Source organism: Squalius cephalus (assembly GCF_949319135.1).
Source record: "Squalius cephalus genome assembly, chromosome: 25".
Classification (NCBI taxonomy): Eukaryota; Metazoa; Chordata; class Actinopteri; order Cypriniformes; family Leuciscidae; genus Squalius; species Squalius cephalus.
In genome coordinates this window covers 8,974,216-8,993,009 of record NC_137146.1, presented here as the reverse complement: position 1 = coordinate 8,993,009, position 18,794 = coordinate 8,974,216, and the positions used below count along the sequence as shown (strand labels likewise).

The window sequence follows — 18,794 nt, the reverse complement described above, 5'->3', positions numbered from 1 at the left end:
TATTTTAATAATATTCATATTTTAATTAGTTTGTTTGATCATTTTTTATAATATGCTCATTTAACCTATTTTTACATTTCGATTTCCCTTGCCATCATCTAATGTTCACTTAGAATTAAGCTTAAAAGACATTAATAACATTTTAAGTGAAATTATTAGCAAATCTAAAAATAAATATGTTTTTCATACTGTACTTTTGAATCATTTGAAATTAATTTGTTTCATTTTGATCAATTGATATTCTGTTTTGTTTTGAAATCATATAGACAAGTAGCCTGGGTTTCCCCATACTGCCTTGCTCGCAGCGCGATTTTATTCACGCTGCTAGGCAGTCTGGACACCATGGACCAAATTTTCCCCTGAAAAAGGGAACCAATCACAGAACGGGGAGGGAGCAGCAAGACGATGACGACACCGAAGCAGTTTGTTTATATCAGACTCGACGTTACCTTCTACCCTCATGTTTATCTTGCACAAACGGTAATATTCGCTAAACGCCATCGTGTACAAATAAATCTTTGACGTCGTCTTTTTCCTCGTCGAATTTCTGTCACTCTACATACGTCATCTGGTATAATTGAAGCGATTGGCTATGAGCTACATACAGGCGCATTTGATAGACATGATAGCGCCCAATAAACGGCTCTGGGCATTCGTAAACCACGCCTCAAATACGAGAAAATGTACACGTGGTTCGTTAGCCAGGCTAATAGACAAGATAGTATTTTAATACTTAAATTTGTAACATTTTAATTTTAATAGACCATTTATCAGTTATGGGCCATAACAATTAATTATGTGAGTTGGAATTTTTGACTGATCAGTATTGGCCAGTGTTTTGAAATCGGTGTATCCCTACTTTAATCAAAATTTAAACTCATAAAAATTTCATTGCATAAGATAACAAAATATCATTCCAAAAGCATCTTATTTTTTTCATAACTAATTCAACTTTCCTGAGCTATTTTTGCAGTTACGTTTAACCAGCTGGTCCCAGCAAGATTTTTGGTCAGTTCCTCAAGTTCACTTAGGTGTCCTTCCAAAATACTTTTTTACTTCTTAAAATTAAACATTATATTAATGTATCACTTAAACACAACTTAATGTGAAATGTTTCGCTTAAAAATGGGCTATCTTTCTTTAAAGTAAATACTACTGGCTTTGACATTTCTTATCAAATGCAGTGACATTCATACATTTTAAAGTGTGTCTTAAGTTTCCAACGTTTTGAGGACGCTGTGTATTTTGCACTTCGCACTCCCTCACGGCACGCATAAACACAGGTAGATTATCCAGCACATCTGACGACTCGGCCTTTTGCCTGATTAGATCCCTGTGGAATACTCCTTCACACCAAACAGGAAACCAATGACATCACAATATCCTGTCTTTTTGGAACACAGCCCTGTGACATCATATTCCTCGCACTGCACTGTTGAAAAACCTTCAATTTGATAGAGCATAAGATGGGTTATATTATACAAATTGATGCAAAATCTCCGTCAGCTTTGGTGTAATGCAATAACACTAGACCCTAGAATTGCTTGTGCTCTTCTAGGCCCTAGAAAGGCCTATGAAGGACTTGTAAATGTTCTCCGAGCTTGTAATCCTCTTAGATAAATAGAAGAGAATTTTTGCTTGTGAGGTTGCGATTTCCATAGAGGCAGATTCTTTCCACCGAAGCCCATTATTAAGACGTTTATGTTGTGGAAGAGGCAAAAGGATGGTTTCCTGTATTCTGTGAGCCATAAGCTCCACCACCTGTAACGTGTAATTACACTGTGCGCTCGTGAAAAACGAAGAATTGTGATGTAGAACTTTTTACTGAGTAGAATGAAGCCATTTTGTTACGTGTTTGCCTAAGATAACATCATGTTAGCATAAGCTCGCTCTGTGGTTTTCAGCTGTGAAGAAATTCATATACTGTAGTTTTTTTGGGTTTATTTTCAATGTAGTCACATCCAGATGTAAGCTCCAGAAACACATGGAGTAATCGGATCTCCTGCAGCACAGGACTGTTTTACATTCAGCTCAGAGTCTGTTCTGAAGGAATCTCAGGAGGGTGGATTTCCAGAGCCCATTCCAGTCTATAATGATGATAGTATCAAGAATAAGAGTTGGATAATATATTGAATTTTGATGCATTGAAATTAAGCTGCATTGTAAATAATATGATTTTAATGCGATGTTAAGTTTCCTACATTCTGTGTCATTAAAATAATTTCACAGTCATTCCGTGTTTTGACTATAGGGATGTGCCCCATTACTAATTTAAATAGCATTTAAACTGAAATTTTGTAACCGACTAGTTTAACAAACCCCCAGAATACAGTCAAAAACAACTGTCTATATAAGCAATCCATTTGAAATAGCCTACTTAATCTATGAATCGCTCAAATCCCATACTAAATGCTGCTAAAAAAAGGTAATAATATACAGTACATGCGACGTGCTTGCCTTGCATTACGATCATTGTACATTATACTTCACTTTATCAATGTTTGCCAATAGACATTTATTAAAATCAACTGGCATTTCAGAACCAATAATTACAAACTCAATATCCTATTATAAACAGTATTCCTAAAATAAAAGTTAGATTGCACATCCAGGTTTGAGCACGCTTCTCATGTATGAAAAATTCATGACAGGTGCCAATATTGAAAGAAAAGTTTGATATGTACCGGTAACTATATATTTAAGAGTATTCTAAAGTTTTCTGAGTGGACATTCCTTTGAGCCCGGCTGTGAGTGACATGCAAGGTCTATGGTTAGATTAAATGATTTTGTTTTACACAAAAAAATTAGCATTTTAAAATGTAACAAACATGACAGCAAGTTGAACGTGGCCTTTGTGAAAATATAAAAGGATAAATATGGGGAAGAAAATGATAGTATTTCCAATGTCGACTTGCAGCAGCAGAATTTAGTCATGTAGTCTCGCACATCCATAGTTGTGACTCTCAAATATTAAATATTACAGTATATATATATATATATATATCCTTATATTTTGTCTTGGTTTCTATCATTTTTTTTACTGCATTTGCGACAAAATATTTAGACAATCTTAAACTGACAGATTTCTGTTAATGAAAAGGAGGCATGTGTGGCTAGCTAATTTGCATTGATGCCTGTGCAGAGATGTTTGATTGCTGTGCTTTTTAACTCAATTAGATAAACATAATTTCGACCCGCAGTGCTTGCCTGTCTCTCCCGTAGATCTACGGTGTTGGCCGCTTCCTGTCGTCTTGGACTATGCTAGATGATTGTTGTCTTTTGAAGGTGTTTGATGTTACTCACAGGAGTCAGATGTCATATAAATCTGTCAGCAGAAACATTGAAGTACATACCACTCTTTCTGCAGATCATATTGCTTGTGGAGAACAACTAAAAGTTCCTCTAACATAGCAGAAGTATGTCGTAGCACAAATGATGCGAGGTGAGTTATGTGGCGAAGATAAATACTTAGGATTGAGGGTTTGTTCAATTTCATTCAAATAAGCAATAATAATTGTAGTTGCTATTGAAAGCGCCGCTAATTAGTAAAATTAGTATCTTCTGTACAACTCTTGATTTTGTTTGTACATCTGTATAATTTTTCAGAAAATATGCGATGGCAGCATACGCAACATGTCTGACAGCTGGTCTTTGTTTCGTACGACATGTTTTCGGTTGGGAGCTGCCAAGTATGAAATATGTAGCCAACGTCACATCCCCAGCGGATTAAACAGCGGCGTGTCACACACCTGGAGGATAACTGTCCGGTAGCCGCCCTCGTTTCCACTCTCCTCATGACAGAGGCTGCTGCTCTCTCGTTTTTTCTTGCTTTTAATGGTTACAGACTTAGGCAGTGGTGTCAAAATTTATGAGGGACTCGTCCCTCAGGGAAGGACAAGGAGAGAATTAGACGATGAGAGAAAGAGAGAGAGAGAGAGCGAGTGTGTGTGCGAAGCAAAGAATAAGTAAGTGAGATAAGGACAGGCAAAGCTATGAATCTCCTGAGCAGAAATCACCACATAAGGCAGTTTGATTGGTGGCAAGTGGGTGTGAAGAAATGAATCATCCAGTCTCTGTTTTTTAAAAAAAACCTTTTCCTTTTCTTCTTCTGCTTTTCTTTCATCCCAAAGCCTGCTTCATCCTCCTCCTCATCAAGCCTTTAGCCTCCCAGCCATTTTTATTGGGCTGTTAAAGAGGTCATTTGGGAAAAACAGCCTTCACTATCACTGTTTCCTGTCCTTCTAAGGATCCAAACAGTGGATGTTCACTAGATCACATCAGTAGTATAGAGCATGCAGGAACATCATTGTTGATTAATGTGGGATCAAGGGTGAGGAGGACGAGATTAGCTTTGTTCCAAAGCATATTGAGCTGCCTACCTAGACTGTATTTTAAGACATCATCTTCTGAAACTGGATCCAAAAGGTAGGCAGCATGATGTTGCCTTTTAAGATCTCATTTTGGCCTTCTTATAATTCAAAAACGAGTATCCTTCATTGAGAATGCAATCCCGGAATGCATTGCTCAGTCAATAAGATCAGTCAGTACAATTTTCTTTGTTGAAAGAATTGAATATTTTCATTCAGCAAGAATGCATTAACTTGATTAAAAGTGACAGTAAAAACGTTGTTACAAAATATTTATATTTCAAAAAAATGCTTGCATAGCACAATGCTAACATCAAACTCCATTGGAATAATTTGCGTGTGCTATTTGTGTGCTATGCAGAGTTAAAAGTCTGAAATAAGTTATTTTGTTTTTTATCCTAACTTAAAAGACTGTCTATGTAGACGGCAAGACAGCTCGTTAGGTTTTGTAACAGAATTATTGATTCGTCATTTGCTCTCTCATTTACGTATTCTGTCACTTGTCGAGTCTTCGTCGCTCTCTCGTTATGCACCAGATCTTTTCTTCATTTCCACGCAAATGTGACGGCCCAGTCGCCTAATGCTTTGTGACAAGTCACAAAACCTTGTTACATTAATCATTGCAGGATGTGCTCTCTGTCACCCACACCATCTGAATGGTTTCCTCAAAGATCTGCCCATAAACTCCTTACCTAACCATTAAAAAAAAAAAACAGATGAAATATTTTCCAAACCAAAAATGGATATCCTGAATGAGAGAGGAGGTGTGGTGTTGGTTTAGTGTCATAATCTGCTCAAGCAAAGAGACGATTGCGATTTATTTGTTTTTTACATTTATGAATGCAGTTTGTACATTTTGTGATGCTCTCTTTCTCTTGCAGGTGACATCACTCAGAAAGGATATGAGAAGAAGAGGTCAAAACTGCTCGGAGCGTATCTGCCACATCCTCCAGGTAAGAGCCCCAAGTCTCACCTCACATTTAGAGGGTCACAGAATGCATTTGTACCCATAGACTTGCATTTGCACAGGTTTAACAGATGACTGAACCAGCTTTCTACAGCAGATGGGCTTGCCTTTCTTTCTCTCATTTAAACAGATCCTAAAAACCTACAGTGGGAATTGGTTTCCTGTGTTTTAATATTTTTAGCTTTAAGATCTCAGCAGATGGATTTCACAGTCGTTCTCTTGTTCATAAACAAGCAATGACTTTCATGGGGCATCCTAGGCTGCATCACTAGGCAGTTGGTAAGGTATTCAGAATGGTTGCACACATACAAATGGATCGGGTTCCAACTTTAATACAGGCATATGGGATTTAATTGCCCATTTTATCATCTGACAGGCAAAAGATGTTTTCTTAGAGAACTTGTATGATTTGAAGTATCATTCATGTCTGTAGCGCTTAAAGTTAGAGGTTAGCTCACATCTCTAACTCTTAAGTAATAATATGAATGTTTAGATGTAGGTCACATGATCAGATATCCGATTTAGAAACGCATTTGAAAAGTGGCCCAAATCAAATGTGGAAAAATTGGAAGAAGATTCAATCTTTGCCAGCTATAGGTGAAAAAAATCAGAATCGGTTGAAAGTGTAAATGTAGCTTTAAAGTTTGAAGTTCCAACGGCTCTATTTAGTCTTTTTACTCCTGTGAAAATCTTATTTGGAAAGCGAGGCCATCCATAACCCGATCCGGCCCCAGACTTAATCAGTCTATTTGCCCGCTTGTTCTTCAGTGCTGCTTTAAAATGAGCTGATAAGTGACTGTAGGCACCAGAATTAAGAGGCTCCTCTAAGCTCTTCTCAAGAGCTTCATAAAAGGTGCTTAGAAGTTTTTTCTCTCGTTTCATTGAACTGAGACAACCTCTTCTTATGAATATTACTGGGAAAGAAATCAAATGTTCAGTGTTGCTTTTCAATACATGATTGCTCAGTTGATCAACCCAGTCACCCGTTTAAGTGCACTTAAATACATTGCATTTAGACTATCGATCAAACGCAGTGTCTCCAGCTTCAGATGGCTTTAGTCTTTAAAAGTGCGTTTCCATCATTAAAAGGAAGAGATAGGTAAAGTAATTGCTTGATGTTGGAGAACGTTTTAATAGGAACTGCTTTTTGATGATTTATTCTCTATTACAGTTATCCCAGACAGTATTCATAACATATTTAGACTAGTTTCACAATCTCTCCTTGCTTTATGACTTACAAATATGAGTGTGTTCCATGAATCAGTTCAAATTGATTCAAAATTCTCTCAAAAACGTTCATGGAACTCTGTTTTAAAGTTTTTTTGTAAAAATGTATATAGATAAATATTGCTATAATTATTTTTAAATGGGTGCATATAATTATTACATTTTGTGCATCTATTGTTGATTGGAAAATGTATTATAACTTTTTTTACTTGATATTTGAGTCACCTTTTTGAAGGCAGTTTACAGCAAATGCATAAATATCAAGATATTTATCTTCAGATAGCTGAAAAATATATAAATCAACCAGGCTTACTTTCAAAGGTAGTGCTGCTTTTATAGTTTGGTAAGAATTTATGTAACTTTTGAAGGTCTCTGATTTATGCTCGGCATGTCTGGCTGCATTGTTGATTAGCAAGGCTTCTGTTGCCATAGCAACAGGCAGCCCGCATATTCCCAGTCTGGCTCCCGGCGAAAAAAAATACATGACATCATGCTCAGGCACAAAGCATGTATCGTGGCGTGAGGAGCGGCATGCGCCAGACTCAACGCAACGCCTCCATTCCCGCTGGATCTCATGTTATTTAACAGTCCCATGACAACATGAACTAGTTTAACGATCAGTCGTTTATGTAGTGGAGCAAGGGAACGTGGCACTGTGACACCTCCCTCAGTGCCCAGCCTGATTGTGTGTGTGTGTGTGTGTGTCTCCTAGTTCTTAAGAGCATCAGGTTACCAACACAGAGGAGAGATTGTTTCCGCCGCTGCCTTTCACTGAATGACAGGCATAATTAGACGTTAACCCAATCAGTATTGATTGGTGACTGTTACTCTTGGCTTTTTAGTAGGAGGAAGAGTGTGTGTTCATCGTACTTGAGTCAGAAAATCACATCCTCCGCTGCATGAGCTGGTGTATGATTCTGACTTAACCTGCTGTCTCACCTTCTGCCTTATTGAATGAATAAATCCACTGGCTGATGTCTTGGGCTATGTCAGCACGGGGCCGAAATTGATTTCTCCGGCTTGCACGCTCTTGGCTGGAGCACTGAGTGCAACCTGGGCCACCTCACGTGTCCTAAAATCTGCCAGGAGGAGCAGAGTGGTGCTAAGCTCTCCGCTTAGAATCCAAGACAACAAAGAACAACTGAACAGAATAGAGCTGGCTCATCACAAGAGCCACTGAAATATGAGTCATTGTGGAACAATCGCTGCTGTGTGTGCCTGGAATTAAATATTTTATTTATTCTCAATTAGGGCTGCACTGGTATAGACATTTTGGCAAATACGGATAGTCTATAAATGTCCCACATGGAATCTGCAGCTTCTTGCAGAACTCCGCAGAAAGCTCTACAGATTTCCGCAAAATGTCATTCATAAAATCAAAACATCTCCGTTCTGCAGAATTGAAAAAGGTTACATTTGAAACAAAGTTACATAGGTCTGTCATTGTTTCAATTGTTTATTTGTTTTTGAATGGCTTGCATTTAAGTGAAATCAATTTCAAGCATCAAAACATTAAATCTATAGAAGAAAGGTTAATTTAACTTAATCTTGGCATTTATTTATTTTTTGCTTTTATTTATTTATATATATTTTTTTTACATAAACATATAATGTACTGTATATTAGGAAGGTTACATACTTGTTTGGCATGTTTGTGTCTTGTCATAGAAAAAGAAATACTGTCATTATTGTCTCTTTCTAATAAATACAAAAACTAATATTGGCCAATGCCAATATGTTGTGCATTTCAATTACTGCTGTGTCAGAGACCAATAAACATTTGGGTCTAAAGGGGTGAGCGATAAAGAACAAAGAGGCTGACAACATGTTAGAAAGAAAAGCTACACTGAACTTAGAATGAGAAAAGATTGTAGGTTGTTAAGGAAACCCTGATTAAAAGAAGAAACTCTGATTTGTTCTAATTAAAACCAGAACAAATCCGGGTTTCTCTTAGGCCGTCTGTGAGAGAGAATGTTACAGAAAGAGATCAATAAGGTGGATATGTAATAAATGAGTCTCTGGCTGAGACGTGTAATTGTCCCTCTCTTGATCTCTCTGTGTCATTTAGGGCTAGAGGCGTCCATGGCACACGAGCGCCGGCCACCCATGGCGCCCTCCTCCGCTTCACGATACCACCGTAGACGCTCCTCTGGCACCCGTGATGAACGTTACCGGTCAGGTGAGTCCACGGCAGGGCGGCAGCATGGAGTTTATTCCAGCAGTTTGATGAGTGATCCCTCATGATTCTTACACTGGAGTGATGTCTGAAATATTGTAGATGCCCAGAGTTAATAGTTATACAGCAAGTAAACAAGAGAAATAAGCTGTTTTTCAATGGCTGCAAAATAGAATGTTTTTTTAATGAGGGATCAAGGAAATAAATTAATTAAATGAAATTAAATGTTTAATTAATTTTAAAATTATGTATCACCACCGTGGGGTTTCAGGGTTAAAATATCAATTTCTTTATACACTTTAAAAACAAAATCCAGATAATTGAACTACTTATATCATATATACACACACACAAACATATTTATATACTGTATATACACACACATATACACACAGATAGAACACACATAGATATACCTGTGTATATGATGAGTCAGTTAAAATGTCATGCATTTAAATCATAAACAGTGTGTGTTTGTGTGTCAGATTATGGATTGTTTATCCATCTCACTGTCCTCCTCCCTATTGGCAAATATACAAATATTGATATATAATATGTGTGTGAGTGTGAGATAGATTTAACTGCAATGAGCTATACGTATTAAAATGATATCTGTCTCAGTCTTGTCTCTGTGTGTTCAATAGGCAACCACACATCCATAATTCAAAGTTGAAAGAATAAAAATAGGGTTCAGTAGTCATGAGACAGCATTTATTGAGCTTTTCCTTACCGTAGCAGATTTATGATATTTCTGAGGCAAGTTTTCCAAAAATAAATTCACATTTAGTGTTCGTTTATTTGGATAGATCGATAGATAGATACTGTGTACGATTCACCAATGCTCATTCTTAGCCTCTGAAACTACTGTACTCTTCTGCTGATAACACACTAAGGCCAAGCAGTTGAAGAAAAATATATATCAGCTCCAATCAAATCCCTATGGATCAAATCAAGCTCTTCATATTCCATACCATTCAAAAGTTTGGGGTCAGTTTTTTGTGTTTTTCTAAAAGGTCTGTTATGCTCACCAATACAGCATTTCTTTGATTTAAATATACAGTAAAAAATAATAATATTGTGAATGATTCTTTGCAATTTATAATAACTGTTCTATTTTAATATAATTGAAAATGCAATTTATTCCTGTGATGCCAAAGCTAAATTTTCAGCATCATTATTCCAGTCTTCAGTGTCACATGATCCTTCAGAAATCATTCTAATATTGATTTGCTGCTCAAGAAACATTTCGTATTACTATCTATCACTGTTAACAAATTGAAAAAAAAAAAATATTTGGAAACTGTGATACATTTTTTTTTCCATGATTCTTTGATGAATAGAAACTTGTATTCAGCAAAAGATCGAGATTTATTTGAAATAGAAATCTGGTGTAACAAGTCTTTACTGTCATTTTTGATCAGTTTAATGCATTATATAAAAATGTTCATTTCTTTGAAAAAAAAAATCACACTGACCCCTAACTTTTAAACTATTGTGTAATTTCAGAATATTGCTGTATTTTGTGTTTCATGCGGAGATATTATGGAATTGAATTATTTTTCCAATTCTGTTTCGAGTTGTCTATTAGAAGAGAACAACAGCATCAGTGCAACACTTCCTGTAAAGATCAGTTCTAGCCATTCAGTTAGAGCAATGCAACTCGAATGACATTTAGCCAGTGATCATGTTTACACGCATAGCGTTTCCCCCGTTAAGCTCTATATTCTGGTTATGTCTTTATTCTGAAAAATACATTGACGTTTTCCTCAGCCAATGGGATATTGTGGTTTACATGTAATCTGCATATTTAATGAACACCCACATTCTTTTCCAATTCCCTTAACTGCATTTGGACCATAATTAAATTAGAATATGACCAAATTCACATCGGAATATTCTTGTACGTGTAAACACAGTCAGTGTGTTGATGGAATATGTTGTTCTGTATCTCATTAGAGAGTCCAAATAACAGCTTGGATTATTAAAAGCCATGACTCTGCTAGCGCGAGGAGTGTAGCCGTGGGTACAATGTACAGTCAACTCTCTCTTGCGCACACACACACACACACACACACACACACACACACACACACACTGAGATGAGTCAGTATTGCAAGATCACAGAAGGGCTGGAGGTGGTGGCTTGGCTCTCGTCACACACTCTCACGACCATCATCCAGTGAGACTCATCTCATCCACGTCACTGTAAACACCAGCTTGGAGGTCAGCGGCCAGTTAATACAGATTCACTTCATTTCATTTCTCGTTTTTTTCATCCTCAGATGTCCACACAGAAGCAGTACAGGCAGCACTAGCCAAACACAAGGAGAGGAAAATGGCCGTTCCTATGCCGTCCAAACGACGATCTCTAGTGGTACAGACCTCTATGGATGCCTACACCCCCCCAGGTGAGCTTCACACCTAATTCTAAATCATCATTCATTTAAAGTCAACATGAAATCAAAAATAAATGCACTCTTACTTTCTTAAAGGGTTAGTTCACCCAAAAATGTTGTTCCAACCCTGTAAGACTTTCGTTCATTTTCGGAACACAAATTAAGATATTTTTGATTAAATCTGAGAGCTGTCTCTCTCCTCCATAGGCTTCTCTGTAATTGAAACTTGCCAGCCCAGAAAGTTAGTAAAGACAATGTTTAAAATAGTCCAAGCTCACTATTGGCCGACGCTTAAGCTAGGTTTAAGTGCGAAGGTGCGTGCGGCAAAAATTACGTCATTGCGGTGTGGGCGGTCGTGCGCGTTGGGTGCGCAAGACCCCATTTTGCTTGGCGGTGTGCATGGCTTTTTTTGTAACAGCGCACGCGGCTCCGCATCCGAAGATGAACAACTTCGAGCCGAATCTGGCCGAGCTCGAACTTTTCACCACACCGGCACCCAGTTTGCACTTCTAAATTAGTTGCTTACATTTAAAAAAATGAGCATACAATAGCATAAAAAGTATTTTTAATGAACATAAAGGTCCATGTTTAATAAAAATGTTCACAAAACTTAATGAAATTAATGATTTAATTAAAACTTAATGATTTATTGTCACGAGTAATAATCTCAGGGTTTACTGGGTTTTACACGATTCTTTTTGTAGTGTGGTATTGGTGGTGGTGTACTAAAATAAACATTGTCACGTGTGTATAGCTTTCTTCTTCTCACTGCTGATTCCTGATGGTTTAGAGGACAATTACTCGAGTCGCCCCCTATCGTTTCAAAGAATAGTACAACGGCGAGCGTGTCAAGTATAAACGCCTCGTCCATTTGGGGAGTTGCTCGCGCAGTCTGCGGAGACTCACGCTGCGGAGCCAGGCGAAGGCTTCAGTAAATGTCTTTACTAACTTTCTGGGCCAGCAAGGTTTTTTCTTTTCTTTTTTTAAACAGTGAAAGTCAATGGGGTCCAGTGTTATTTTGCTCCACTTCTGAAACAGCTTTTTCAGCTAATGTCATCTAGGTTTTGGAGGCAGGGATAATAGTGGTAATCAATAGCCAAATAGCGATATTGTTTTAGGCTACTTCTGTATGAAGTAGAGCCTTTCTAAAAATAGCTAAAATTTCTTTTCATAATTTAATATAATTTAATAACGTACATTTATGTATTTTTATTTGAATGAATGCTTGTAATAAAAATACAAATATTACTTTGACATAAGAACCTGTTGCTAAAAATATATATTTAAAAATATTTATCATTATTTTTATCAATCTTTTCATTACCGAATCAATTCCTTAAGAATGCAATTTCTTTTGGAAATGTTTCTACTTTACTTTTCATTTAAAAATCCATCCAATGGGTTGCAAATCCCTTTTCATGTCGACTTTAATTGCACTTGTCCACCTTCTGGGCTGAGTGTTGAGTGGGTCTGAGTGACTCTCACTAGGCCTCTCCCCCCTCTCCTCTCTGCCCCCCCTGACAGACACCTCGTCCGGTTCGGAGGAGGAGGGCGGCCAGGGTGAGGGTACCCCCACCTCCAGCCAGGGCAGCGTCAGCATGGAGCACTGGATCAGTCGGGCCATCCACCAGGGTTCCACCACCTCCTCCTCCTCATCATCAACGCAGAGTGGGGGCAGCGGAGCGGCCGGGCGGCTGGCTGACGTCCTGGCTCAAACACATGTCGGCAAATCAGGTAACGCCCTGCCTCAGCAAACCCAGCTTCCACATCTATCCCTCAGCCACTCACTCCCACAATTCCTGCCATGCTTCTAAACCCTGCCTCCCTTGCCTATGTGTGTTTTCCGCACCTTCTTTTGCTCCTTATTGTATATCTGTGCTGTCGTTGGACCACGCTTGCCGTCATTGACATGAATCAGTGGTAATCGCATCTGAAATTGACTGTCGAGAGGTTTAACTGTTAAATCAGTAAATAATCATTAATGCTTGTCCGCGGTGCTCAACAATAAGGATGGTCCGCAGCCAGTTTTGAGAGCATTTTGGGGCAGAGAGCAAGACGGTGACAATGATCACTGTTTTACATTTGTTGATCACATGTTTGTGTTTTTATGGCTTGCCAACATAACATTTTCTGTGCTAATTTAAATGTCATTGTGAATTCTGATGATTTATGTCACCAAGTCTGTGTCTTAATTGTGCAAATGATTTATGATAGTTCTTGCAGCAACCGTTAGAATGGGTCAATTCATAAATCACAGTAAGCTAAGCTTTTTTTACCGGTAAAAGTGCATTGAATTTATAGCGGTCATAGAGTTACAGATATAATTTGTAACTCCATGTTATTATTGTTTAAAAACATGAGTATAAATGATATATTATTGTAAGTAATTACATTTTAAGTAATAATTATATATAATCAGTAATCATTATAAAATTATTTATTTGTATAAAATGTATATTTAGGAAAAATAAAAAAATTAAAAAGCAAAAAATTAAGAAAATCATATTCAAGAAAATTTCACATTTAATAACAAATAAATAAATATATTACTTTCTTGCCCATATAAAAGCCTGTCGCTAAAAATATATGTTTAAAATATTGTTTTAATTTTTATCTTTTCATGACCCAATCAGTTCCTTATGGATACATTTATATCCCTAATTGTTTTCTTTTTAGAATTTTTTTTCTATAAAAAAAAAAAAAATATATATATATATATATATATATATATATATATATATATATATATATATATATATATATATATATATATATATATATATATATATATATATATATATATATATATATGCATTTCTTTCTGACACATGTAAAAGCCTGTATAATTATTATAATTTAATTTAATATTACTATTGTTATGTATTATCTGTTAATTTATTTTTAAAAAATCATAATTTAATTTAGTTTTTTTTTTTTTATATTTTGTTGTTGTTGATGTGTACACATCTACTGGCCTAACCAGACTAGCAGAAAAGATCCTTATTGTTGAGCCCTGAGGTGACAATTCAGTCAACACAGAGTCAGTTACACCTCCCCGTTTTGTCTGTTTAAAATAGTCCTCCTGACTAGCCTGTGCTGAACAGATGTTAAATCTATCCAGCAAGCTGATTTTTAATGTAAACAGAGAAAGCAGCAGGAAGAGGAAAGAGTTTTACTGCAACTTTCCCCTCCTCCACTCAGAGGCCAGTGAAAGACAGAATACTCATTTTCAAAAACCTCACGAACCCTCTGTATCCAGAGGGCTTAAAGATGTAGACTGTGGCTAAGTGATGAACTCTGGTATCTTAATAGAGCTATGATGGTATGTAGGAGTGCCCTGTGGAGCAGTTTAATGTCTAAAGAAAGGAACTCATCTCTTTCACACTGTCCTGTTACCTCTCTCCCTTCATATCTTTTTATTTCCCCTCACGTTCTACCTCAGTTTCCCTTTCCTGTATCAACTTTCCTTCTTGTTGTGTTTTAATTCACTCTATCCTCATTTCTTTCCACCTTCACCATTTTGTTTCTTCTTAAGGGCATTTTACACGGTGCACGATAAACAAGAAGTTTTACCAGCTCTTTTCCATAAACCCAAGTGGTGGCAAACGTTGCCCGCTACTGCTTTAGCTCCATGTTAGCAAGCGAAAACATTTCTGAATGAAGTGATTACTGTAAGTATTATATTCCATGTTTCATACAAGACATAAATAATTAACCTACCCTGTTAAAAAAATCCAGCCAATTTTAATAGCAGGTTTAAGCCTGGCTAAGCTGGTCTTAGCTGGTTTAGCTAGTCTCACCTGCTAAAAACTTCTTTAAAACCAGCTAAACAAACAGCTTGACCAATCCTGAAGACCAACTCACCATTGTAGGCTGTTTTTGTTGAGCAGGAAACAAAATAAAATGGCCTATAAAATAGGCTAACCATGAATAGAAATTAATGTGATTGGTGAGCTGACATTTGCTGTGTCTGAAATCACTCATTCTTTTACTCATTCACATTGTGTGGGCAGCAGGGAGCAATTTTAGACGCATCAATTCTGAAAGTGACTAAAAACATTCAAACACTAAAACAGTTTGATTGGTTGTAGAATACTGACACATAAAATCTTGTGATTGGTCAATGACACAAAATCTTGGCAAGCTTTCCTTGCCGCCTCCACTCTGCCACCTTAGAAATAAACTGGGAACTCGTGGTCACCGTGTAAAATAGCCTTTCGATTCTCTCTCTCATACTTCCTTTTTGTCCTCCTACGTGATAATGTTGTGGTACCATCTAAAAGCAGACAACCAACCTCAAGAGACTCGGTCGTGTTCGAAGCTCTCAGAACATTGTTAGTGCGTATTTAGGAACACAGCAAGGATGGTTAATGTCTCTCTCGGAAATTTTTAAACACTCGACCAGGCACAAAGTTCTACAAGTGCTTCCTAGGTTGTTGCTTTTGTCCCGTTTTCCCATATTTGTCCCGTACCGTTGGGAGAAACATGGCAGTGTGGGTGCCCCTATAGGAATGCTCAATCATTCCCACCTTCTCCGTTCCCCCTTCCCCTTCCATGCAAGACATCCAGAGTCTTCGTTACTCTGTTGGGAACATGGCACCGTCCATGCTCGGCTCATCAGCCCCCGTCCCTCCTGCCCATCCATGCCTGCGGTCAGTGAGGAAGTGGACGGCTCTTAAGGTTCTGGTTCTCCCCCTTCCTCCCTTCCCCATCCAGGGCCGATTGCTCACCTCTCGTTGAAAAGGAAAACTATGCTTGGCGTAGCAGAGAACGGAAATTTGCGGCGCTCCTGTGAGTTCGGATCAGATCTTCTCTGGCCGCCACCCTTGGAGTCGGATGGTCAGTATACTAACTGATGCTACACACACACACTTACATCATGAACTTCCCCCAATCATCCGATCATCCAGACCGTCTTTGTGTCCTCCATGTGGTTCTCTCTGGAGTCTGGGGGACGACGGGCCCCTCGGTGTGTTTGTGTTTGGAGTAGCGTGCTGTGAATCTTATGACCTGATGTGTTTGAACGTCAATTCTTCTGTGTATGTACGATTGAGCACAGTTCTCTTAGAACAGTTATGAGACGTTGTTTGTGCTGTTGAATTTGAGATATGGTCTTTCTGTGAGTAGTAGTGACTGTGTACCTTGTGTGTTTTCTAAATATTTCTGTTTTTTTAATTAAATTTTGAAGTGTGAAATGCTGTTTTTTCAGGCGTCCAGTCTGCTTTTAGATGTCCATTCTTTGTCTCTATGTGCTTATCGTTGTTGTTCATTCCCTACCTTGTGTTTTTCAAGGAATAGTTCACTCAAAATTGAAATTTTGTCATAATTTGCTCACCCCTTTAAACTTTCCAAATGACTTTCTTTCTTCTGTGGAAAACAAAAGGAGAAATGTTTATGTTCACGCTGCCTTTTTTCATACAATGAAAGTGAATGGTGACCGGTGGCTACCACAAAAAGGCTCCATACAATCATAATACAAGTTGTCCATAAACGTTTGACACTATTTTCCAAGTCTTCTGAACCCATATGATAACTGTGTGAGAAACAGACTGAAATTTAAAATCATGCTTGTCACCATTCACTTACACTGCATAGAAAAGAGCAGCTGAGACATTCTGCATAATATCTTCTTTTATGTTCCACTGAAGAAATAATGTTAAACAGATTTGGAACAACATGATGGTGAGTAAAATGATAAGAGAGATATCTTTTTTGTGTGCACTATTACTGTAAAGGGGTCATCGGATGCAAAATTCACTTTTATATGTTTGCATATAAATTGCAGTGTGTGGACACAACCACCATTCGATTAAAAAAATCCATCCACTCCTTTTTTTTAATCCTCAAAAAGTCTAAACACTCTCAATAATCAGGCCGTTTGGATTTTCTGAGCAGTATGATGTCATACTGCTCATGCTCCGCCCACGACCACTGACGGAATGTCCCGTATTAGCATATTTCTGCCCTCAGCCATTCGTGGGGTGAGCAGTTGCTCATTATCATTTAAAGAGACACGCACTGAAACAGGTCACTGTGAACAGAGCTGTTTTTGTGGAGGTAACAAAAGTTGTTTTACACAACCACTGAGGAATTTTAACCAAAGTATATTACAAACTTAATATGAACACCCTAAAGAATCATACCAACTTGTGGAAAATGGGCATCCGATGACCCCTTTAAATATTAGTGTTTTGTGCTACTGTACCTGTCACTACCTGTGTGTTTATCTGTTAAACATGCATGATTATTTCTCTAAATGTTATTTGCATTTTAACCATTGAAATCATTTTCTCATTGAAACACAGGCACATGCTTATGTCATACACTATTTAAAAGTTTGGGGTCAGTAAGATTTTTTAATTTATTAAAGAAATTAAAGGAGAACTCCGGTCAATTTTAAAATTGAGCTCATTTTTTTGTACATTTGGAGTGCTGTCAATACAGAGAACAACGACAAAAATCGGTGTTGCCTACACCGAGTTATTCTATTTTTAAAATTTGCACCCTGTTGACTTCAATGGGGCAAGTACTAAACCTGCTTTTAGCCTCTTAACATCCTTGATGTGTCATTACAAGTGCACAGAAAATGTGAGTGATTCCTTCTGAGTGAACACGAGTGAGTCTGACTGCAGTAGATGTGAAAGAAATGTATAAAAATGATGTTATTTAAGCCAGCGCAAATACCTTTGTTTACATCCTGTTTTTCGGTTGAAGTCCAAAGTAGTCGATTGCAGAGTTCACACGCATAGGTTTAATACCTATGATCACGCGCGTGAACTCGGCAATCGACTACTTTGGACTTCAACCGAAAAACAGGATGTAAACAAAGGTATTTGCGCTGGCTTAAATAACATCATTTTTATACATTTCTTTCACATCTACTGCAGTCAGATTCACCCGTGTTCACTCTGAAGGAATCACTCACATTTTCTGTGCACTTGTAATGACACATCAAGGATGTTAAGAGGCTAAAAGCAGGTTTAGTACTTGCCCCATTGAAGTCAACAGGGTGCAAATTTTAAAAATAGAATAACTCGGTGTAGGCAACACCGATTTTTGTCGTTGTTCTCTGTATTGACAGCACTCCAAATGTACAAAAAAATGAGCTCAATGTTAAAATTGACCGGAGTTCTCCTTTAATACTTTTTTATCAACAGTGATGCATTAAATTGATCAAAAGTATTTCGCAATATTACTGTTTTTACTTTATTTTTGATAGAATAAATTCAGCCTTGGTGAGCATGGGATAAATCTTACCAACCCCACATTTTTTAACTCTAGGTTATATACAGTAGGTGTTTTGATAAATTGCTTATATCATTTACTATAGTTTAGATATAAAGTGTACCAAATGTTTTTGAACAGTACTTAAACCAAAGATGTTCTCATTTGAATGTAGTGATGAATGAAAACTGATTGTAATATTCATTCTCATGTGTCTCTCCAGACTAAAAATAATCTGTTTTTCTGGGGTTTTCTAGTCTCAGTGACGCATATTTGCCAGCAGGTTCCCTCACGTGACTCAAGATGTCATTTTTATTTGTTCTCCTGCAAGCACCTCTGGGCTTTGAGGAAACTCCTTTTCCACCACATTAGTGTCCGTGTCACTGAAGAGCAGGGGAGTGGGGTGAAGAGAGAGAGAGAGTGATAGAGGGAGAGAG

The 18,794-nt window shown here is 37.6% G+C and overlaps 1 protein-coding gene across 5 annotated transcripts in view; it reads left to right on the top strand.

The window, feature by feature from the left end:
- Positions 1-18,794, top strand: part of dip2ca (disco-interacting protein 2 homolog Ca) — a 99,126-nt gene that overhangs the window by 40,068 nt on the left and 40,264 nt on the right. For 2 of the 5 annotated variants that reach the window (XM_079863743.1, XM_079863742.1), the window contains exons 2-6: positions 5,249-5,320; positions 8,630-8,740; positions 11,020-11,145; positions 12,622-12,867; positions 15,850-15,972. In XM_079863743.1, coding sequence (XP_079719869.1) covers positions 5,249-5,320; positions 8,630-8,740; positions 11,020-11,145; positions 12,622-12,867; positions 15,850-15,972 — 678 coding nt within the window. The remainder of the gene's footprint in view (positions 1-5,248; positions 5,321-8,629; positions 8,741-11,019; positions 11,146-12,621; positions 12,868-15,849; positions 15,973-18,794) is intronic. The other 3 variants (XM_079863744.1, XM_079863746.1, XM_079863745.1) reach the window with 3 other exon arrangements.